At 39.7% G+C, this 24,901-nt stretch overlaps 1 protein-coding gene across 1 annotated transcript in view; it reads left to right on the top strand.

Annotated features, from left to right (window-relative positions):
- Window positions 1–5,093: 5,093 nt before the first annotated feature.
- Window positions 5,094–24,901, top strand: part of RDX (radixin) — a 41,794-nt gene continuing 21,986 nt past the window's right edge. Inside the window, exons 1-3 of the mRNA XM_050892212.1 lie at window positions 5,094–5,221; window positions 13,087–13,158; window positions 23,608–23,691. Of these exons, the coding sequence (XP_050748169.1) occupies window positions 13,147–13,158; window positions 23,608–23,691 (96 nt within the window). The 5' untranslated portion in view covers window positions 5,094–5,221; window positions 13,087–13,146. The remainder of the gene's footprint in view (window positions 5,222–13,086; window positions 13,159–23,607; window positions 23,692–24,901) is intronic.

The following is a 24,901-nucleotide window of genomic DNA, read 5'->3' as shown; positions in this document are numbered from 1 at the left end:
AACATTAAGTGGCCAGAAGCAGGAACTGCAGCTAAGTGTCAGCTGTTAGATGACAACCTTATGTATCAGTGAAGGCATGTTTGGGTGACATGACACAAGAGCAGTGACATGAGCAGATATGTCCCATCTCGGATACAGGAAATCAGACAGCTTGCCCCAACCTTAATTGCAAAGCAGCTTAATTTGTTAACTTGTCTCTTGTGTAATTACTAACAGTTACAAAAACAAATCATAGAATGATAACGGTGGCTGAAATAATAGATGGAACGTAAGGGCTGCATCATACATACTTTGTGTATGAAAATTAAATTAGCAAATCATTACCACAGAGGTGCAAATACTGATTCACTTAGAACGAATTAAGATCCATATTTGACACTGTTAAATAAACACACTCCTCCACAAGTGATTTTACTACTTCCCATCTTGAGCAGAAAAGGTACTAAAATTTGGCCCTGAGATAGATAGGCTGACACCGCTGTGGTACCTTTGCTGTAGTACCGGCGACTGAATACCTAAGAGAAAAACAAAGATGTGTCATTGGAAGAGGTCATCATGTGTGAGAGGTGGTCAGCAGGAAAGCCTTTGGGCTTCTCACTCACCCAGGCACTAGGCCAGTGTAACGTGTCTGCTTCTGGTGGGCACAGTCAAGAGAAGCAATGTTCTCCTTAAGTCTTTCACTGGCAGGAATTCATTGGGCCGCAGGACAAAACTTTTGCAAGCAACCTTACAGATTTTCAACAGTAAAGGTGTCTGCTGGCCAGCCAGGTTTCAATGTCAATGTTAGAGGCTAAGCCTCTGCAGCTAGGTTATTAAAACAAAAGGTAGAACAAGCCAGCCTTGTTGACGCCAAGCCAGCTGCCAACACAGCAGTTCATTCGTAGATTGCCCTGACCGCTGTTTTTCAGATGTTTTGATCAGGCTTTCGGGTGCTGGTTTATCCTTTCTGTTTCCTGCGTGTCCCTGAAGAGGAGGGAGAACCCCCCTTCCATGTAACTTTTTGCACACTAGGTCTGTCCTCCCTCATCACAACACCCGTGCAGGGGAATACCCAGCTGAGGGGTCCTGGACCTGGGCTCCCTGACATCTTCCCCGGAGCTGAGGCTTGTGGAGGTGCTGCCAGTTGCAGGATCACGGCACTGAAGGGCACCTAAGTGAGCTTCACACAGCTATGGTATTTCAGAAAGGAAAAGGACAAATCCCTCCAGAGCCATACCATATTTTGCCTTTTGAACTTGATCAAAGCTGAGACTATATATATGCACGCAGTAAAGGCAACTTGGAATGCTCAGTGTTGCTACTGGAACCCTTATATTTTTATTGAAATCTGGTATTTTAATAATGCATGAAAAATACTTCTTGGAATTAGATACATTTGATTTTAAATGACAGACAAATTTAACAACAGACATAAAAACTATTACTTCAGACATTTATTATAATTTCACCAAATATTTAAAATATCCGTGAATTGGATTCATCTAACGACCACAAAATTCTTTCAATTCCGTTTGTTTCTAGCAAAGACTTTAAAAGGCAATCTAACATACTTGTTGGAAAATAAATACGATTAATGTCCATTAAGGTAACATATCCTACTATTGTTATTCAAATACTAACAAAAGAATAAACAATTTGGTTTTGGACCATACAATTAGTAATAGTAAAATTATCCTGCAATAATTTTAGACTATGTAAGGTCTGCTTCTGTAAACATATTAATAGATGAGTGTGTGTGTGTTGAGTCATATGCATAAATATTCCCAGAGTGGCTAGCTTCCAGGCTTGTAGACTAAGTCCATGTATAACTTTTCATGTTAGGGACATGGTATGGGCAGAACTACACTTCTATCCTAGCTGATGGCATAAATCTTAATAGAATTAGAGGATAAAGTAAAGGTGTGTTGCATACCATTTAAGATGCCAAAAAATTCAGAAATTCCTCAAGGTGATTTTTTTTTTCTTAGTTCTCCTTTCCAAAATGCCTTGTTCAGTAAATGCCCCTTGGACTGTACATTTAGCTTTAATAAAAGTAGATTCGAACACACAACTGGGTCTTCACTGACTAATGCTTTATGCCTTTGCAGGTGCACTGAAAAAGAAGAGAAGCATTGGCCCAGAAATCTTTACTTTCAAAAGTGATTCTAGGATTGATTCCTCAGATAGGGCAATGAAAGTTTAAAATCTGTTTTTTAATGAAGAGCTGTATTTTGGCATTACTGCTGGAAGACAAACTTTTATATCTTGCAGTTATGGCGTTCTTATCATTAACTTTATCTTTATAACCTACCTCTTAAAGAACTGTGTAATGTAAGTTGATATGGGTATCTGAAAGCTCTCTTTATTGCCCGTAGTTCTTTCTGTAGTTTCAGTTTCATGGCTAGAAAGAATGCAATCTCTAACTACACTTTTGTTTTTACTGCCCTGTTTTATCAGACAAACTGCAATTTTACACCTTGTTAAGGAAGCAAGGTGAGAAGAAAACCACATTATACTGTTGACAAGGAAGATAAGACTATTATTTACCTTGACATTTGTGAGCAATAATATTCTTCATGTAACAGGATAAGAGATAAAGCATATCCTACAGTGATAGTGCACAAATTGAAAGGAACTTTCTTCCACATGCTATCAACACTAGTAAAGAAACCATGCCCTAGTGCAATAATCCTATATTTGAGCCAGTTCACAATGGACTATTTTGGAAGAAAAGTGAGCCTCTAATTCAGTCAACCAAAGTAAACACATTTTACCTGTGCACTGCAGTGAATCATAGACAATTTCTTTAGGTGACTGAATGAAACAGGGTTTGGTTTTCCGTGTTTTTTTTTTTCATTTCCCTTGGATCTTACTCTGACCTGCAGGAAAAGGCTGTCTGAACAGGGAAGAGTACGTTGTGTATTAATGGTGGCTGATCAGTGGAACTGTGTATCTGCAGAGGCTGCAAGACACTTCAGAAGTTTAATGTACTGCAAAATACTCTGTTTCAAGCCAGGATGTTCTTCACAAAGAACAGAGGAGGAGGAATTATCCACTGTCACTTCTTCCTTGGAGCAAAATGGCATAAACAAAGCTAGAATTGAAATTTTAGCCCATGGGAGGAAATTGAATATACCTTTAATAGACTGAGATGTTCAGGTTCTGTGGTGATGACTGCAAGAGAAATGCCTGTTTGAAATATACAATAAAATGCATAAAATCATCCCAGATTAAACTCATTAAATGTCTCTAGAACAAGCAATTAAACTCAAGCTTATATAATTCAATTTAATTTCACCACAGTTTGTATTATGTAGTCATCTAGTTTATCAGATTGTTCTTTAAATTTTGTCCAAACAAATAAAAAAAAATTTAGTCAGTGAGGCTCCCACAGATTCTCTGGGAGATTATTCCTTGTTGTTTGCCAGGTTGCTCTCCTCTTCTTCCCCTTCTACCCACCTCCGATTCATCCTAAAATGTTCTTATTATTCTTTTTGAAGCAGCTTTAATTGAAAATTCCTCTTAGTTCTTCCCCCAACCTTTCTTTCTTTATCAGACAGCCAGAGGGCGAGGTGTATTAATAGCAGCTGCGTGACTCAGAGTTGGTAGCTCAAGTGGATCCCTTTGCACTGAGCTTTGCTGTTTGGCCTCCCCTGGCTATGTTGCCACCGAGCTCAGGGAGCACCTTCACTTTCTTGCAAACAAAAATAAACTGCAAAAGCACAGAGGGGGCTGGCACTGCCTCAACCTCTCTGTCCTTCAGAAGGATTCTCCTTACTGCTTTTTTCTTCTCCACCCCCACTGGGGTTGTATACGAAAAAATGAAAATATGTATATGAAAAAAACCCCGTGTGATTCCATCCCCCAGTGTGACTCTTTCCCCCACGTGAGTGATGAAAAAGGAGCGAGGGTCCCATCACTGCCATGAGATGGAAGAGGGGAACGTGGTCAGCACTCTCCACTCAAACTGCATTCCTTGCTCTTTCTCTGAAGGCTTCCCTTTTCTCAAGGGCCATCACAGCTTGAGGCTTCCCAGCCCCTAGCCCACCACACCCCGAGCCCCGTTCCTGCCCGCTGCGTCCCCCCGGCTGGTGGCATCGCCAGCTCCGTGCCACCCTATCTGCCCAAACACCCGGACTCCCACCGTGCCCCAGCTGCGCCTATCGCACCCACATCCACGGAGCCCCCTGAAATACATGCCTGCCTTTTTCTCCCCAGCCCAAAAGGAGGGCACATTATTTCCTCGCGGGGCTTTGAACGGAAAACATCCACGCTGCCAACTCCCCCCTCCCTGGCTCAGGCTTTACTGACATTTTCTTGTCCCGTCTGCCCTTAGAGCCGGCTGCCCAGTTGTGCTAACGGGAGAGCTTTCTCCTCATCCTCTCCTCACTTATGTGAGCAAGGAGTTCTTCGAGGACAGCTTTACCGCTGAGCAGCTATTACAAGCAAACACGCGCGGGCAGAACTGGGCTCGGGTGATTTCCGCGGGGACTCGCGTCTCCGAGCACCGGCTCGGCCCGAGCGTGCAGGACGCTGCGAAGCTCCGTGCAGAGGGGCCGCAGCGCGGTGCCAGCTCTGGCGGGCCTCGGGGCCGCCCTGCCCCGGACTCCGCCTCACAGGGTGGGTGCTCGCCGCCGTCCCCTCACGGGAGCTCCCTCTCTCACCCTCGCTGTGCCCCCATGGGAGCCCCGGTCCCTCACCCTCCCTGTCCCCCAACGGCAGCCCCAACCACCGCCCCCTCTCGGCCGCAGCACCGCCACCTCACCACAGCCGCGCACGGCTCCTTCCGCGCCCGCGGAGCCGCTCGCGCGCTGCCAGCCCCCACGCCCCTCCGCCAGCGCCGGCACTACGGGCAGTGGCTTCACGCCGCCTGACGCGCATGCCCGGCCGCGCAGCGCATGCCCAGTGCGGGCGCAGGAGCAACATCTGATAGGGGGGAAAATCTGAACGGCGGCGGCCGCCGCCATATTGCGGAGCTGTCAGCGGCGGCCGCGCTTGGCGCTTCGTCCCCGGCGGCGCCGCGAGCAGCACGGGGCGGCCCCGCAGCGGCCTCCTGCCCCGCTGCGAGGGGGGAGCTGCGTGGCGGGGGGGGGACGGGGACGGACACCGCCCTGCCCCGCCCCGCCCCACGAGGAGCGGAGCGCGCCGCGCCGCGCCCAGCACCGTGCGCCGGGGTCTCGTCCCCCGCCTCCGCCCGACGCCGCGGAGCGCCCGCCCCGCTCGCGGTGGAGCGGAGCCCCAGGTGAGGTGGGGGCGCAGGGAGCGGCCGCGCCGCCGCCCAGGCCGCGCTGGCCCCGCGGGGCGCTGAGGCGCGGGGAGCGCGGGCGGCTGTCAGCGGGCGCGGGGGCGGGGTCTCCCCCCGCCGCGGCGCCCCGGAGGGCAGCGCGGGGGCGGCGGGCCGCGGCCGTGGGGGCCCGCTCCCCCGCCGCGCTGGCGGCAGCCTGGGGCGGGAGCCCGCCCGCAGCCCTCGGGGGGCGGAGGGGGGGGCACCAGCGCGCGGCGAGGCGACTTGTTGCGGCGGCGACGCGGCGTTGCAACGCGCCGCTGGTGTCCGGGGCGCAGCGGCCGCCGCCGCCGCCGCCGCCTGGGAGGGGGGCCCCGCTCGCCGACCCCGCCGCCGCTGAGGGGGTGGCGGGCGGGCGCTTTGTTGGGGAAGCCCCGGGAGCGCGCCTTCGGCGTGCCCGTGCCGCGCAGCCCCCTCTGCATTATTCATGTCCCTGAGCGTCGTGGCTCTTGAGGTTACCGTAGACATGTGGCAGTCGGGTCGGCCAGCTGACTGTGGCGGTGTGGAAGAATAATAAGGAATTACTTCATAAACAAGTGCTGTGAAGCATCTGTTGCTGTCTATTGTTTTCAACAAATGCACATTTTTAGAGTCCTTAAATACTGACCGACGTAATGGGCACGGCGGCCCTGAATGAGCCTTTGTGCATTGTTTTTTTGAATGGATTAATGTTTTGTACAAGTCGTGGGCATTTGTAATTAACCTTGCCGCTTAAAGTCTAGCGCAGATAAGGGGTTTTAGTTTCAACTTTGTGGAATTAATTTCTCTTTTGTCAGTTTTCTTAATTCAAATGTGAGAAAAATAACTCTTTGGACTCTATGCCAACACAACTAATCACATCAGTTGTAAGGTGCTATTAAGCTGTCTTTTCCAGTCTATGTAACGCCCTAGACAAGTATTTCATGTTCCTCTTTCTGGTACAGGCTTTTAAAAAGATCCATTTTTTTTAACTGAGGTATGGGAGTTGCAATTCTGGGTTTTAATTAATTCTGTCTTTGTGACTGGTTTGTCAGGCCTCAGACGTGTCCCTGCATCTTACTCTGTTTTGTTTTCATCAGAGATGCTTGTCATCGTGTTTGTCACAGAAACGTTTTGAGGATGCATCTGCCCACACAGCACTTCACATATTCAGAAGATCGTAGAAATACCATTGTTGCTGTCAGCTCTTATATAGTGCATTGGCACAACGCTGCTGGGCAATGTGTGTTGCAAGGGCAGACATTGAGTTGGTATATAGTAACATTATGGCTACTGTGATGAAGTAGGTTTTTTGATCATTAAAGATGAGAGACAAGTAGTAACTGTTTATTGGATTATAAGACTTACCTCTATTGATCTATTGATTTAGCATAAGAGGGGCTGTGAGAAAAATAAACTACAAGTAAGTGCAATGTTCCGAGATAAGGAACCTCCCAACAAATGGCAATTGCAAGGGAGTGGCATATTTCCAAGCTTTGTGCCGAAGTGACACAGCTCTTCTATCAGGTTGGGAGACTAGAGAGCAAAAGTACAACAAACAGCTTTAGAAAACGCACAGAAAATGGCATGGTGTGACATGTCAGGAGCTGTCCAGAGAGTTTTCCTTGAGTGCTGACTGAAAGAAACGGTGTAAAAGTGTTTGTAGAGATGACAAAAAGTTCTGGTCTGACTATTTCTGCCATTGCAGTTGAGAACATTGCAGGGCTTAATGATAATAGAACTGCCAGAAAAAAGCTGGTTCACAGAAAATTAAGTAAAGCCATAAAGAGAGTGAGACTACGGATCCATCTACAAGATGCAAAATTAGGGGGGTAAGAAGTGTAGAGGTTATGGTATTAGAAGGCAGTTCCTGGTAACAAAAGTTACTTTAGCTATTGCAGGATAGGTATATGGCCTTTCTTCTTGCAACAATCTTGCTCCACTTTTTGAGGAGGGGTACCTCTGTTGGCAGAGGTGAAGAGGGAAGTTATTTAAGGTATTACTTCTTTCTATTGGATGTGTTAAACACATCAAAGCAGTCCTATCACTTTGTATTGCGTTGGGAGTCTGTGGGAGTAGAGGAAAGGGAGGATTTTCAAGTCTGTATATGTAAACAAAGCTTTATACAAACTTCTGAAGAAAGTCCTGATTGTTGAAAGATACTGATCCATTAAAGCAGCACTCAGTGTATCTTGCATGCTCAGCGACTTTACTCCCGAGCTGAAGGGGCCTAGGTAAACTCTTTCCTTTCAACATTGAAGGGCTTCGTCTGTGGGCTGACTTTACTAATAGGCTAATTCTTAGCTGTGCTTTGAATTTAAAAACTTTTTTCCTTTCTGCTTTAGACATTTATTAATCACTCTGTGAAATGAAACCTTCAGGTCATGTAGTACAAGGAAAAACAATTATTACATTGGCCCAAAAAGGGAGTTAATAATCTTTACACCAGAACATTTCGATTTAAGAACTCTAGCTAGCGTATATGGAGACTGATGCGAGTGGCCAGTTCATGTTCATAAGTTTCCTGTATTTTATGGAATGAGTTCTAAGAGACTTAACAGCATCATTCAGAAAACAGAATACCTGGTTTTGAAATGGGATATACCCAGAATTTCAGTTATGTCATAATTCTTTGCCAACTGTATTTTTAGAGAAAGGTTTATTTCAATTTGAAACAACAGAGTACCTGCATCAGTCACACTTCTTAATTTCCATTTTTGCTTGTATATCAGATGTACGTGGGAAGACTGGCCATCCTGTCATCATAGGACTCTTCAAAATCTTAGAGTTATTTCAAATAGTGCAGTTGTGGGTACTTTGAAGCTAAAATTTGAAGTTAAGGTTACTAAACTTAATAAATATTAACTACGTAAATTGTATAGCACATCTATAGCATACCAGTTTATTAACTGGTAAAACTGCAAGTATTGCACGAATATTCTTTGGCTGGTCTGTGTTGCTTTTTGTTTAACTACTGTGTTGGCAACTGCCAAGTTTTCATTTGTACTTCTGAAGTTCTCAGGAACTCCCGTTTAGAAGAAAAACTTCACTCTTCAAAATATATTTAACTATAAATACATTTAATGTGTAACAATTGTACTGGTTATATTGCAATTATTTTTCAGAGAGGCAGCAAGCCTATCTCAAGTATTTCAGGGAAGTGAGGATTAGGGGAAATGGTTTTAAGAAGGTAAAGATACAGTACTCAAAAAAAAAAGTTGGTATGTAAAATTCTGCATGTGATATTTAGCACTGGTCAAATCTCAATTATTATGTGTTAGTTATAGAATTCAGCTCTTTTTTTCTTATTTTCCTTTTTTTGTGAAATAGATGGCTTGTTTTGGTTCCCCCAGTGGTTTGCTTACATCACAGACAATTGTGTAGATGACCTCTCTGTCTGAAAAAAAGGTATGCAGAAATAGTCTGTGGCAAATGAACTTCTTTATTGGTCTGCAGCAAGTGTGTCATTAGGGAGCTGTTAGTGTGAAAGATGATTGCCCTGCAGGCATTCGCAGGCTGCTTTGGAGTAGAGAGGCTAGGTGTTTTTGTAGAAAGCTGAGACCAGTTAGTCAGGTACAGTGGCCTGTAAGTTGCCTATTGCTGCCTCTCCAAAGATCAAAAACTTTTAGGTATCACAAAAAATGGAATGGTATAAGACTTGGAAAAGAAAAAGTATATTAAATTTAAATAAGTTCCTGTAAATAAATGAGTTAATTATATTGCTGTGCCTAAAGCTCTGTGGTCCCTGCCATCTGTATGTAGGAAAATAGATGATGAACCTCTTGCTAGGGCTTAGGAGGCACACTGCTGAAGAGACTGCTTCTGAGAGAAGGTCCTAAGCCGTCAGATAGAGATCCCACTTTTGAGGGTTGTTTCTCTGCCAGCCAGGCATCCTGCTCGAGCCTTCTGCCTCCTATCCCATCCTCACCTGACCTCAGACCCATGGCTGTGTGTATGAATGTTTCTTTTGAAAACAGCTGCTGCATGAATTATTTGACAGAATTTTGGCATCAAGCATTTTATGCACCATCATTTTCCAAAGAAAGCTTTCTTTGTAATCTTTCAACAATTGCTTTATTTGTTGGCTTCTGTAGCATAACTCGAAACATGGATGATACAGATTTAAAAATCCTAACTGCCTTGTAGTGAAATGAATTGAAATCACAGTTCTTCATTTCAAGAGAATTCTTGAAATTCTGGATGATTTTTTGTTTGTTTGTGATGTGGAGCCTGCTGATATTTTGGTGGTTTGGTCCAGAGTCCAGATTACTGCATATGCTGTGAAGGTCTCGAGGGCTGGAGTGTTGTAGCAGTAGGAACTCTGCAAAGTCACAACCCTGCTAATCCTGACTTGGAAGAGTCACCTTTGGGAACTGAAATGCCGAAGTGATGATCCTTTGTGTCTAGTAGGTCACAAGCTGGTTTCAGAATGCAGGAAGTGACAGGGATATCATTCCCAATCCCAGTTGGCTGCGTTTTTTTCCTCTATTTGCAGTGCCATTTCACATGAGTGTTAAGCTAAAAGTAAGTATAAGTAATTAATTGTTTCAAAGATTAAAATTTAGTAAAACTGATATGGTTGCCTCCACTAAATATAAATTTATTGGAAATGCATAAGTCGCAGAAGTGAACTCCCACTCCAGTAATAACAGTGCAGATGCACAATATTTTGCCTGGCAGTGATTTTTGGTTTCTTTTGGCCAAATATTTTTCTTATATTTGTTTTGTTTTTAATGTTAACTGATGCCAATAATTGGGAAAGATAGAGTGTTATTTTTCTATTCAGTGCTTATTTGATTTCAATTTTTGTACAGTTTTAAGATCTGTGTTCTTCTTGATTTTTTTATATACATCTAATACTTAGTTGCAATGCTTTTGTATGAATATACTGTTTTGATATTGTGTAATATTTTGAGTATGAAAGCATATAGACACAGGCTGTTTTTTGCATTATACATAAAATGGAAACAGTGGTCCATGAATTTAAGTTGTAGACCCTATCAGTTGAGTTTGATTTTTTTTTTCCTTATAATATGGCATGAGGTCTTTATGATCTGAAATAGAAACAAGTTCAGCATAGTTGGTTCTAATTTTATTAAATTTTTTTCTTTTTTTAAAGAAATTATAGATTTTTTTTTTTTTTACTCTAGTAAAAGATATTACAGCAAACACTTCAATAAAAAATACCTGGGCTATTATTTGTTTTGCATAGATTTTTTTCCTGTTGCTCGTGTACTGTGATAATTTATCAGGCCCATGACATCTGTGGGGCTGACAGCGAGACTTCATTTCTATTGAGCTTTGCACAAAAGGATTCTTACTTTTAGCCAATAGCTTTGTTTTATTGCATGTGAACAATAAATGTTAATTCTCTAAACTCATTTAAATTACGTGTCTACCAATTGTGACTTGGTGACATAGAATTATACTGTAAAACTTTGTAGTCACGTTTCTGATTTTAAAAATTACCCTAAGGTTTTAAAACGTTTTCAAATAAGTAATTTAGGGTTGGTTGATAGTATTTTAACAAAATGTTTGGGTAAAACCCAAAGCAAAAAGTTGGGACATATTTATGGAAGAATTTGCAATGATAAAATGTATGAGGGTATGACAGTCATCTTAGAAAGTGATAAACACGGTCTCTCTTAGAAAGACCTCAGAAAGTAATCAGTTGATAACACAGATCTCGGCCTTGTGCCATATGCTCTCATTTGCCTCCTGGAGACTGGACTGACTTATCAGTCATCTTACCATACCCCTTCTTTTCAATGCTAATATAACTGTAGGCACATAAAAATAGTCGTGCTACTTTCTATTCCTTTTAGTACTGTTGAGTTGGCACGCTTATAAAATGGTGGATGAGAATCTAATTTAGCTTTTGCATCGTTAATTAACTGAGTTTAACTCTAGGGCTTCAATCTGCCTTCAGTTTTGCAAGCAATGAGCCTCTACTGTCAAAAAGGTGAACACAGGGATTGCTACAGCTTGGAATCCTGCTTACTGTTAGCAGATATTAGAACCAAGCTTGGTTTTGCTTTTTATTACTCCTCTGAATTTTTCTGAGTAGTACATTAGGGAAAGGGGGGAGAAGAGAGGGCAGTCTCTTCTGTGAACTGGAAATGTGCTGTTGAATTTTATCAAAAGCCAGTGTTGTAAGCACCCAAAAAAACCATTTTTAGGTTTTTTTTTTTTTTTTCCTTGAAAGCATTTCTAGTTTAAAAAAAAAAAGGGTGGGGGAAGGAAATTGTGGAAAAGTGTATTCATATTTTTCAAGAATATAATTAACATTTTAGAATAGTGGTCTTACTGATACTGTCCAATACTTTAGAATGTCTTCCATAATTAAAAAAAATAATCTACTGAAATGTAATTGTCTTTATGCTAGACAAACGTAGTATTATGCCTTTGTAGTTGTGCTACATTAAGTTTATCATAATGAATATAACTTAAAGATACTGTTGTAATTTTTTCAGGCTGATTTTTCATGAAACAAAATTTGCTTCGTATCTGCATTATACCATTAGCGCTCTCTTTCTGTAATCTTTAGTCTTAACATTCCTTTTTCTTTAACAGCCAACAACATTGATGCTTCTTAAATTCTGTTTTCATCCTTATCTTTTTTTCCAGTCTCTCTTTTCACATGTCTCTACAGATTAGAAAAAGAAATAAAAACAAAATGCTAGTGCACCTTAGGTTGCTGTGCAAATGTTTCTAATATTTACTGTATTTTTTTTATTGCCAAGAAGCAAGGAAAAGTAACTTCTATTGTAAATATATATAACAATACTTTGTATTTGCATTTTTCTTTGAGTGAGAAATCATTTATACAAAAGTTTGCTTTTGATAAATGAATTACACTAAACATTTTGGTTTTCTCCTTATCTTCTTTTTTTAAGCACTTCTCAAAATTTTATTCATCTGATGCGGTCATGCAGTTATAATACTGGAATCTCGGATTATTCCGAGTAGTATGTCACTTTCATTTTTCTTAGTATAAATGTAATTCCAGTTAATATTATTTTTGAAGGCAGTGCCATCTTTGGTACTCTTTGCAGACCAGCAGCAGGACTGATTCATGGAAGTCATTACTTTAAAAGTGACTAGCTGCTTATTCTTTCTGAGTTAGAATGAATTGAAAAGGAGGCAGGATGCTATCTACCAATAACATTGCAAGCATATTTTTTTAAAGGCATAAAAACTTTTTTGGAACAGAACACAATAGTGAATACTTTCATTACCACGTAGACATAACTTACAGCCTTTCTGCTTAAAAAAAAAAAGCTTTATTATTTTAAGCAGAGCAGATTTTCTTCCTTTTTTACTGTGATGGTGTACTTGCATTTCTCTTCATTTGGGAAAAATGACTGTATTGTTCCTTCACTGAGAGAAACAGATGCTTTTGTAGACATGAAATACAGTTTTGATGCTTTAAAATTATGTTAGGTTTTTTCTTTGTTCTCATGATGTTTCAAGTTTGACTAGAGTTGATAGATTAAATTGCAGCTTTTGGAGTTCCTTGTACAAATTTTACTTCCTCGTAAATAATGTTAAGGGTTTTTAATACTAGAAGACGTCTGATATCAAAAGTTTTAAAAAGAATTTGTAGCACTTGGGGAACTGTTGTCTCTTTATTCTAACATTGGTGGATTAATATTTTACAAAAACTAGAAGAGAGGTTACTACTTAGAGATCTGTAGATTCTGGTACTGGCTAACTTGCTTTTTGTTCATGTCGTCTACTGAAAAGTGTGTTGTACATGTAGAGCACTTGTTTACCTGCTTTGGAATTTGTACTATTTGCTGTGATGTACATGAACTCTGTTTTGATTAATTTAAAAACAACTCTTTCAATTTTGTTTTTGACAGAGGGGGACAAAGAGTTTGTAGAAGGCTTAAGTGGACAAGAGACTAAAGAAAACAAGAAAAATGCCGAAACCAGTAAGTACCTGTTTTCTTACTCATCTAAAATCTAACAGGGTTTTCACATTTTAGAGTGGTGATCTTATAACAGCTCTAGTTGTTTTGACTCTGCCCTTTCTAGATTTCATAAGATCTGATAATGTACAGTTGGAGTTGAGGTAGTTTAATACCAACATGTGAAAAAAGATCAAGAAGGCTTGGTACTGCAAGTTGCATGGAGCACACTTGGAGATGGGGGCAGTACTTATAAACCACCATGAACTTGGAGCCCATTTGGCTGGCAGGAGGAATGACTTTTCAGGAATTGTTGACTTTGACGTGAGATGACATACAGTGGTGAATGGAGGCATAATTTGAGCCTGACTCAATGTCTGTGAGAATCAGTGGAATGATTTGATGCAGGATTTGGCAGGGAAAGACAGAACGTGTGTAAAGTGTCTGTGACAGCAACAGCACAAAGTTAGGTGGTAGTTTTACCATGGTAGAGGGTATAACCTAGAAAGTAAGTGTTGAAGGGAGGAAATAAGCAATGTTTGTGGTCTCCTATTCATCTCACTTCAGCTGAGATAAGGGTTCATCCACTTTCTATCCAGGGGGGGGGAAAAAAATCTCCAACTTCTGTTTTGACAACGGTTCTAGAATTCTTTGAGGAGATAGTTATTCAGAAGCTTGATTCTTTTGCTGTTGATGTAATATTGGTTGCTTAGGATTTCATCTGCCTTGTGTTAAATGACTTCTGATTGTCTCTTCCCCTTGCCTCCAGTGAGCAAAGCATTCATAAAGGGAACGGAATTGTCAGGGGAGATTATTTCTATTCAACTCAATTGGTTTATGTGATAGCCTTCAGGCTTTCTTTGTTTGCTGATGTTTCGTTGAGGTAGTAGATTAGGAGCAGGGCAGATCTATTACTAAGAATAAATATATCTGTGTGCATGTCTGTACACATATACATAGCTATACATAGATGTATAAAAGGTTTTTGCTATTAATCAGGAATTACCAGTGTGAATAGTCTGTATTGCATGCCAGTGTTTGGAACTGGTACAGCTTAATGAATAATGTGAGCATGGGGCTGTCCAAGAGCTAGAAGTTCTGTTCTGAGCTTTGCTGTTGGTCTACTGACCAACTGGCCATACCCCATTGTTTCTGTAATTTCTTCTTTTCCCCCCTGTGGATTGGGGGCAGTATCTTTAGCACTTTCTGAAGTTGGAAGTAGTTATTTGTATCCTGCCCCCTTCTTACAGAAAGCTGCACTATTAAGGGCAGGCAAATGAATTAGCAGCATACTGTTTTCTGACCTGTTTGAGTCCTGGCTATGATAATTAGGTAATGCCTTTGATAGAGCTTCTGAACTGGAAAACTGCATTTTAAGAATAAGGCAAAAAGTCACTGTGAGCTCATGTGGTTCCTGAGGCCCCCAACTCCATGCAGCTACAGAGCAGTGAAGTCATGGAAGTGATGACTAGAAAAAAGACAGCCTGAGTGAGGTTACTTCTTTTTAAATTCTGGGATTGGAACCATGAAATTTAGGCAGGCAGGCAGGGTTCCCTCTATTTTAAGGACCTGAGAAAATCGTAGGAAATACAGTTTCAGGGTTGTTCACAAGAAAAGCAATATCCTTAGAACTGAGATTGCAGAGGTGTTGGAAGAGCTCACAATCCACCCTAGGAATGGAAATTAGCTACCAGATCTTAGGAAAGAAGCTGGACTCATGCCAAAGATGAGATAATATTTTTTTCCTTTTATGAGGGGCTTTATATAAAGAGTTCTCATATGTTGGGATGTTCTCGTATATCTCCTGACGATATAGGTGCATGTGAGATCTTAGAAGGAAGCCAAGTGAAAGGAGCCATTAAGAAATGAAATTAAATTGATTGCATTTCTCGACAAATGTCATATAGATTTCTTCCTGTAAACTACAGGTTGCTGCAATTATAATTGGTAATCAGTGAATGAAGAAGTAGCACACATGCCAAAGATTAAGTAATTTTACCTATAAAAATAAAATCTCAGATTTTGCTCTGGTTGCTTCTTAAATGGTAGATCACTTTGGAGCTTTTCCCCTTTTTTCTTCCCCCCCCCCCCCCCCCCCCCCCCCCCCCCCCCCCCCCCCCCCCCCCCCCCCCCCCCCCCGCTTCTTTGTTGACTGTAAGTGCCTAGTCATTGGTTATGCTTAATGAATCCGACATTGTTCTTTGAAGAGTCTTGCTGTTCTGCTAGGGTTTGATAGTACTGGACTGTAGAAGGTCTCTTACTCTGGACATTCACTGTAGCTTTTACCAGTTGTCTTTAAAAACAATCCACAATAACCAAATGTACTTCTAGTCCGGAAACGATTTGTACTTCAACTCCTTGTTCTTCATTTTTGACAGCTGTTGCAATAAGACTGTCAGTGTTTTATTATTGGAGGTCTTTTAACCTGAAAACTAATGAAATAATCATGGATAAGAACTAAGAAAACCCAAATAATGTAACTGTGAGAATTTTGACAGTGTTATTTTATAGCCCTCTTCTCTGTATTACTGTGACCTATTTAGGTATATATTTTTTTTTTTTTCCCAGATTCTGCTGTAATGATCCAATTAATAGTTTTCAGAAAATCTAGTCATCTTGTAAATATGTGAACCTCTGCAGTACAACTATAAGTAAATTCTCTCCACGTTTTTGGAATGATTTTTTTTGTTATGCATAACAAATAATTAAACTATAGATTGGTTTAAACAAAATCAGTAAACACTAAATCACAGAAAAAACAATGGAATAGATTTTGGTTTCACTTTTTTGCTTTCACGTTGAGAAGTTATGTAGTATTTCAGACAAAATTGAGTAAATGAAGACCAATAAAGGGTCTTGGCATAGTTGAATTTTAAAGCAAAGATCTTCCATTTTTCCTGGAAGTCTCAGTCTGAAATAAGGTTCATGCCACTGTGAATGATCTTCTTATACATGGTAGTAAAAGGTCATTGCTCTTATGCGTTTGGGATTTTCTCTTAGATGCTACTAGGTTAAACAGCTTGAGTGAAAAGGCTGTTTCAAAAGGGTAAAAGTGACTTTAATATATTGTCCTGAGATAATTAAGGTAATATATGTCTGAAAAATATACATTATTGAAACATTTTCCTGTTTGATTGCTTCAGTAGAAACGTCTGTTCACTTTGGCTGTGTTTGTAACAAAGTGGCTTTCCATTCTTTCAAGCAGTCCACTCAGCATCTCCTCTATTTTTAAAACAAAATAGTTTTGAGACTTAATATTCTCAGTTCTGCCTAGCAGTGGAAAATTCAGTTTCATTTAGCTTCTGTTGTGATCCATCTAAAAAAAATTGGTGACTCCTTTGTTTAATTAGCTCTTTGCTACTGTAATCAAAATTGGAGTTCTTAATCGGGCTGTCTTCAGTGTGCTTAGTTCTCTGCTTACTGAAGAATAGAGTATTTGTTGAATCTTTTTTCAGTGCTTTCTTCCTAAAAGAACAGATACAAAAATGTTTCTCAGCTGTATGCCATTCTCCCAGATCTTCACCAAAAATAGAAGCATAGAAACTAAAATTAGACATCATTAGTTACATAACTGTTAATCATTTCATAGGCTAAGAAGATTAGGTTTAATTGACTGAAATATTAGTTGCATTTATAGGGTATAAGAGGAGTTTAAATTATCAGCTGTTTTTGCTGTTATTTTGCAGCATTTTTGTACAAGACTGCAAGGCATGAAAGAGAAAGCATTACGCTGAGTAGTAACAAGGGTAGATGTCAAAGTTACTAAGATTAAAAAAGAATTCTTTTTTTAGACTTCAACATTTTACGATATTGTGTATTCAGGAGGAGCAGATATCAGATTCTGGAATAATATGGATGTTTAAAATTTGAATTAATATTTACAAGATCAAGTTAATTTCTGTAAAGTGGTTGAATTGAAATAGTGTATAAATTAATCTTTGACTAGAGTGCTGTTTTACAGGAAAATCTGAGATGTGTAATGCAGTATTTGAATTATGGTTTGAATATATGATTTGTTTCTGCAACATAAATAGAGACAACTGATGTCAGTATGGAGAACTGCTTTCTTTTGATTTGTCTATTAGTAAAATCTATTTGCCATTATTTTGTAGCCTTCTCTTCCTAATGCTGTTTAATCCTTACTTTTTTACCTTATTTTTGTTAATTTTTCTCTTGCATCACTTCTTATGTCTGCTTTGAGGTTGATATGGAGAGTGTGCTGTGTATATTTGTATAGTGTGTAAAGCAGTGGGACCAATATACCGCTACTCCTTAACACAAATAATTTAATATGCAAACTTGACAGTAATTGTCTGAACTAGTGTGAAGAAACTCTTGGAAGAAACTTTTTTTGCTATTTGTAATTTTCTTATAAATAAGAATTGGACTGGTTTCTGTGGCTCTTACAGAACAAAGCAAAACCACTGGAAACCTTTTTCAAGTAATTTTAAATGGCTTTCTTACTAAATATTGGTATCTACTCAGTTTTGGGCTTCCTGATAAAAGCTGAAGTGCCATGACTAATATCTGTGAATGATGGCTGAAGTACAGTAATAGGAAGTATTAGACTATTAAGGTAACAGTCAGGTTTTGTGCATATTTTATGGACTGTATCTACATTTGAGGAGACGTCCAAAGGTTAATGTGGTGACTATGTAATATCCTATTGAATTGTGAAGTGTTGAAGTTAGATACTAAAAGGCAGTGTAGAAATATTTTTTCAAGTCCTTAAAGCAGTGAATGAATACAACAAAAATATAATTCCCATATGAAATGCATGCTTTTAACATGTGCACATGAATGTTTATTGTTCCAGTTACGTTCATTGACTATACTCTAGTGGTTTGGATAAATTCTTTCATAAATAAATTGCTTTAGATTGTTTTTTATAAATACTGTTTTGTGAGCTGTGGCAAATGTCCTCATAACCCATTAGCAACATTTGTTATCAAAACATCAGTTACTCCCTTCACAAAGAATAATCAACATGTATGTATGTGTTCTTCCCTTTCCCTTGACCGTGTTTAATCATTCTGAAGCAAGTCGGATAAAATGCAGATAGCTAATTCTGATGCCAAGGACCTGGCCAAGCTTGAGAAGTGGTCCCATGTGAACTTCATGAGGTTCAACAAGGCCAAGTGCAAGGTCCTGCACCTGGGTCGGGGCAACCCCTGGTATCAATACAGGCTGGGGGATGAAGGGACTGAGAGCGGCCCTGCCGAGGAGGACTTGGGGGTACTGGTGGATGAAAAGCTGGATATGAGCCAGCAATGTGCTCTCGCCACCCAGAAAGCCAACCGTATCCTGGGCTGCATCAAAAGAAGCGTGGCCAGCAGGTCCAAGGAGGTGATTCTGCCCCTCTACTCTGCTCTGGTGAGACCCCGCCTGGAGTACTGCATGCAGCTCTGGAGCCCTCAGCACAGGAAGGAGATGGACCCATTGGAGCGGGTCCAGAGGAGGGCCACAAAAATGATCAGAGGGATGGAACACCTCTCCTATGAAGAAAGGCTGAGAGAGTTGGGGTTGTTCAGCCTGGAGAAGAGAAGGCTCCAGGGAGACCTTATTGCAGCCTTTCAGTACTTAAAGGGGGCTTATAAGAAAGATGGGGACAAACTTTTTAGCAGGGCCTGTTGCGATAGGACAAGAGGTAATGGTTTTAAACTAAAAGAGGGTAGATTTGGACTAGATAGAAGGAAGAAATTTTTAACAATGAGGGTGGTGAAACATTGGAACAGGTTGCCCGGAGAGGTGGTAGATGCCCCATCCTTGGGAGCATTCAAGGTCAAGTTGGACGGGGCTTTGAGCAACCTGATCTAGTTGAAGAAGTCCCTGCTCACTGCAGGAGGGTTGGACTAGATGACCTTTAAAGGTCCCTTCCAACCCAAACTATTCTATGAGCCTATAAGATGGAGATAACTGTCACAATGCAAGGGTTTAAAGCATTATTATTTGGGAAAAGTTTATTACAAATAGATTAAAAAATATGTATAGGTACCCAGATATTGGGACAAAGCCTTTTTGTCAGAAATAAGGAAAAACTATACTTTTTGTAGCAATTTTTCCAAATGTTTGGTGATCCTTTTACGGTGAAAGGTTTCTGTCCCTAGCCACTTGTTTATATTGTTCAGTATAGGCAAATGATCCAAGCTAAATAGTCACTTTAAAAGCTGTGAGGTAGGTATTGGTATTCTAAACAGAGATTTAGTGCTCTAAAATAGAGCTTTGCAGTAGAGTTTTCCTAAATGTCCAGCAGACTTTTTTCTATGCTATGCTAAACTTCACTGTGTTCTTGATACCCTTTTACAGCAGCTTTGTTTATAAAATACACTCTTAAAGGTAGCCAGCTGAAGAAAACTTCGTGCTAAGCATTTTCTTCCTCCTAGAATTTTATTAAAAATTGAAGTAACTTGTTAACCTGCTGTTTTATGTTTCCCATTATGGCCTTTTAAATACAGCCTGTGCTTGTCTAGATGCTTGGCTTATGTAATTTAATGTCTAGTTGCATAAAGGCAATATATTCAGGATGAAATTCTGCCAGAAAGAGGCAAACCCTAAAGGTGTTCACATTTTGCCTGTGGGTTGTGCGGGGTTTTTTTTGTATGCCACTTTCTTCCCAGCACAAGAGTGCATTTCTTGTCCTAGCTTTACTGGATGAACATCAGTATAGTCATACATCTAAAGTGGGAGCGGAGAAGCTGTCTTGCATCCTTTGCTTCAAAACCGTATATAGCTCTATGGGTTGGGTGTTGGAAGCATTGGAGTTTTTTGGTTGGTTTTGGGGTGTGTGTGTTTTGTTGGCTTTTTTTTTTTTTTTTTTACTATGTACGTTGCAGTACTGGCTTAAGCCAGTGATTTCTGGTGCTGGAGGTAAGAGGGCTGGTCTAGGCATGCTGTATTGCCTGGTGTCAATTCTGTCTGTCACTGTGGAGCTGCTGTTCAGGTATGATGTTGCCTGATCTGTGGAGGAGGAGGGGAGGATCTCTCACCACATGGACCTTGCCAGAGGATTCACGAAGTCTAAGTTACCTAGTTACTAAGCCTACAATAGCATTATAAAGTATTTTCCAGACATGACCACCATGATATTTTAGTATTTAATATTTGCATAGAGATCTCTAGGCCAGTAATAAGTGATATAAATTGTTAAATTGTGGCACCAAAAATAATATTTGCTTATAGCCACTTTTTAACGTTAAAAAAAAAAAAAAAGGATGTTTGCTCAGGCATACTCCTATGAATTGGAGAACCACCTAGAGAGTTTCTTGATTAGTTTACCAGAGTAGGATCCTTAGAAGGCATCTACTCAGAGTTCAGTCAAAATTACGTATGAATATACCAAATGAGACTTGTTGCAGCTCTTACCCTGAGCCCGTGCACAGCAGAACAGGATTTGTCTCACGACTGAGCAGCTGAAGTAATTGGCGAAGTCTTGTCTAGTGCTCTGTCATAGTTTCTGAAGTTTGAAGGAAGATGTGTAATCCTGGTGAGAACAAGATTGAAAAGCAGGCATTAAATGGGTCTTGTGGTATGAGTAGTGGTAGCCTTCCAACACTTGCTACAGGAAAGCTTAATACATTTCTCTTGTTGCCATTGCAAGAGCTCCTTCCTGTTTCCATATTCGTGTGGTAAAATTGGTTCAGAGTAATTATGTTCAGATTAGTGTCTGTCTTCATAATTTGTGGTTCAGATAATTTCCTTCTGTCATCAGTGTCACATTAGGAGTGTTGCTTCGAAGTAGCTAGATACCCAACAGCAGATTACATGAGTGACAGTCCATTGCTGAATTTACTGGGCCTTCTTTATCTGCCTGCGTTTTCTCAATTCCCTGCCGTATTTATAATGTGGAAACTTCCTCCAGGACTCTTCTCAATGTAGTTGGTTAGCTGTATTTTACAGACAATGTAACTGACACCAGAGGTTTGATTTTGTTGAGAGCATGCTGTGTGATCGAGGTTTGGATTAGATAAGTAAACCTTCTGGGCTCAGTGTCATGGTCTGCCAAAAGTAACCTTCTTATTTTCCATGCCCAGAAATAACTGAAGCTGTGAAACAATGTTATAAGGTTGTAAAAGCTCTGTATTTGTATGCCAAAAATCTAAGTCAGTCCAAATGTCTTCAGAAGGAAAATGATCAAGTGTAGTGTTAACTTTGTAAGTCTCTTCTTAAATAACTTGTATCATAAAAGGTAACATTTTAATATTGCTATCATTTAATTTGCGACTTTCTTAGTAGAACTGAAAGTGTAAACATTAATCAGCAGTTGGGTAATCTATTAATCAGAAGTTCAAAGAAAAAGAAAATTGCTGAAGACTTAAGCAGTTACTGTAATGCATATAAGTGACCAGGTACTCCTAATGTGTATTTATATCTATCACAGATGTAGCAGCTATGTACTCCTATAGCACTCAGCTTTTATTTGAGGCAGTAACATCCAGAAGCGAACAGAATCTACAGGCTGTATTGAGTTTGCCTCTGTATTACATCTATTATTTTACTGTTTGAGTATTTGAGTTCTTGTGAGGGATGTAGACTTTCAGGTAGTAATTCTTGCATTTGTAGATGATGACATTTGTTATAAGGATATTTATGTAAGAAGTTTCTGCTGCAACTCTTAAGAAGTCTGCTACAATTAGTTGAACTTGCTGTGCTTTGTAGATCTTCTGTGATGATTCTTGTTTTGGCAATGGTGCTGTTACAGAACAGGGTGCTTTGGCATTTAATAAAGTTACATTTTAGCCTTATCCTTTGTAACTTCCTTACTTGTAGCTGCCCTAAAGCAGGCTTCATTTTTAAAATTGAAAAACTGCTTTAAAAAACCTAACATCTTGTAATTAAGAGGCAACCCCCCACATTTAAACCAGTGCAACTGACAGTGAGTTAGACTTACCATTTAAAATGGGTTGTTCTGTTTGAGGATAAGCAATTTTTTTTCCTCTGGAAATGGACAGAGTGAGAGAATCTACAGAAAATGCCTCTTTTCCCTCCTCCTGACACACACCCTCTAATTTTTTTTTTTTCAATAAAAGTTTACTATCTTTTACTCCAAAGCCTTCAACTCTTGTTGTTTATCAGTGTTTGCACACAAAAAAAGCTTGCTAACCCCCTGCTGTCTTCCTTGTTTGCAGGTCTATAACCTAGAGGTCCTCAGACTCCTGCTCCTCTTGTCTTGTGTATCCAGCTCATGCCCAAAGTTGTTTATCTTGACACTAAAAAAAGGAGTGAACAAGCTTAATCTGTTGCACAGGGACAAACTTGTATCCAGTTTTCTTTTTTGCACCTTAGATCTCCCTTCTGTGCTATGTCTTGCAGAGAGTTTTCCAGACTCTCACTTCTCGAAGTATTCCACCTGGTGGCAAAATTAGGGAAATAGTTAATGGAAATGGTTACACAGGCATAGATCAAGTCATGTAAGAACCTGTAGTACAAGTCCTAATTTATTCCTGTTCCATATTTTATAGTAGAGAGAGAGAAATTAGAATATATCTGTGTGCTTTAAATAAGTTTCATGTTTCTGGTTTTTGCATTTATAACAAAGTAGATTTGACCCGTAACACTTTATATGCCTATTCACTAAAGATAAATAAAATGTGATACCCTGGCAGTAGGAATGGAGGACCATTCTGACAGTGAGAAGACAGTACTGTGCATTTAGTACTTTGTTCTGTTTCGTGAAAATTCTTACTTCTGTGTGTATCTGTTGAAGAGAAATTGGAACAGACTTGTACTTCCAAGTTAAGGTAGGCTTCCAGATATCTCCTGGAATATTTGACTGCTTGTTTTAGAACAAATAAAAACAGTGACTGTCAGGAGTCATCTGGAAAATGGTCCTCTATTTCAGGAGAAGGAAGAAGTTTATTGAATAGTGGTGGTTTTTCAGTCTTGTAGTAAAGGAATTGAATGGGATCAGTATTAAGGGGAGCTAACTTCTATAGTTCCTCCTTCCATAGACGAAAAAACTACTGTTAGTCTGTCCTGAGGTGTACAAGCTCTAGTCCTATATACTTTAAGACCCCTGAACCTCTTAATTTTAGAAATGACAGGGCAGGAGGCTGCTTGTCTTTTTATATTGCGAAGTGTAAATACCTTCTAATGATGTGTATAAGACTAGGAACTTTGGCACACATTTGGGAAGCCCACTGAAAGATAGTACCCAGTAGCTGAATGTCCCAGTTCTTTGAGTGTTCAGTAGTCACGTCAGCTATCCCATTAAATTGATTTTGAACTTTGTTCCCTGGTTGGACCTTCAAACCTAATGTTAAATATTATCCTGAATATGCTTTTATACTAAATAAAAGATGAGATTTTTTGCAGATTCAAATTTTCCATTTTTGTATCTGCTATGTTCTGTGGGTATACAAGACCATTAAAATAGTTGAATTTACTTACCATATATTGTTTCTTACAGGCTTATCAGAGTATGTAGAAGCGTTACACTGTTACAGTATGATTTAAATATTTCTTTATTTTCTGTAGATCAATGTCAGAGTAACCACAATGGATGCAGAGTTGGAATTTGCCATCCAGCCCAATACAACAGGCAAGCAGCTCTTTGATCAGGTAACTTAAATGTGTCTCTGTGTATGTATGTGTACAAACACATAAAACTAATGTGGGTATTAAGGCATAGTTTGAGAAAGCGGAAGTGTTCTTATGTATAGATTATGTTTTTCCTTACGTTATCTAAGCTATGCTCTCAGTTAGTTTGAACTTCCTCATTACTTGTCTTTGAATTTAATACATTCCATGAGAACTCTGTGTAAATAGGTTAACAATGTGGCTTCAGTTGAATCATGTGTATAGAACTGCTTTGAAATTAATGGTATTTTTTATGTCTAATCACATTATAGCTGCAAGTGCAATATAACGGTTAGAATTATGTGTATGAGAAATTTATATAGCCTTCACTATTTAATAATGAATGTAACAATAAAAGTTCATTAAGGAAAGCTAACATCTTTTATTTTTTTTTTCCAAGAACAGAATATGTAGATACTTTTTCACTTCCCAAATGTTAGAAAAATAATGTTTTCCTATGATCCAGTTTGAAATTTCAGTTAAAAAAAAAAAAGGAATAAGTGGAAAAGTGAAAATGATGGCTTTAATGTGCTTATGGATTGTAGACCCATCAGAACTACACATTCTCACTTGATAGTGTCTCTGTCATACACCAGTCAAACAGGCTAAATGAATGATTTCTTAAAGGGTTGTTCTTGCATTCATTTCATATGATGTTAGCCATCAGAATCTTGAAACAATTTTTTGATCTAGGTTGTGGTGTGTTCTAGAAAATGTTAAGAATAGAAGCTTGTCAATGTGTCATTTTGTTTTTCCTCGAGAAACCAATAAATATGTTACATTATGTAGATCAAAGATGAATGCATTTAGTTAAAAATGCAGAAGTATTTGAAATTGCTCTTCAAAAATAGTTTAACTATATCAACAATTATGTCTGTTAGAACTGTTGTTGCTGTCTACTCCACTATAGATGCTTTAAGTATGTAATGATGGGTATTAAGAGAAAGTAACACATTGAAAGAGTTCTTTAAGAACTCTTAAACTTTTAGTTGACCTTTAAGAGTTGGTTAAATGTCTTAGTATATAAGTTGAAAGGAGGAGAATGTTTATTGTTTTGTAACACTGAGCTTTTTCTTTTAGATGAATGAGATTTCATTTGCAATTTTTGTTTGAAGTGACTGTCTGACTCTTAACACTTCTACCCCACGCCCCTTTCTCTAACATCGGTAGCAGTATATCTTCAGCCTCTACA

Source organism: Gymnogyps californianus, chromosome 1, assembly GCF_018139145.2.
Source record: "Gymnogyps californianus isolate 813 chromosome 1, ASM1813914v2, whole genome shotgun sequence".
Lineage (NCBI taxonomy): Eukaryota > Metazoa > Chordata > Aves > Accipitriformes > Cathartidae > Gymnogyps > Gymnogyps californianus.
Note: the sequence above shows the minus strand (reverse complement) of the source record. Positions and strands in the feature narration are given on the sequence as shown.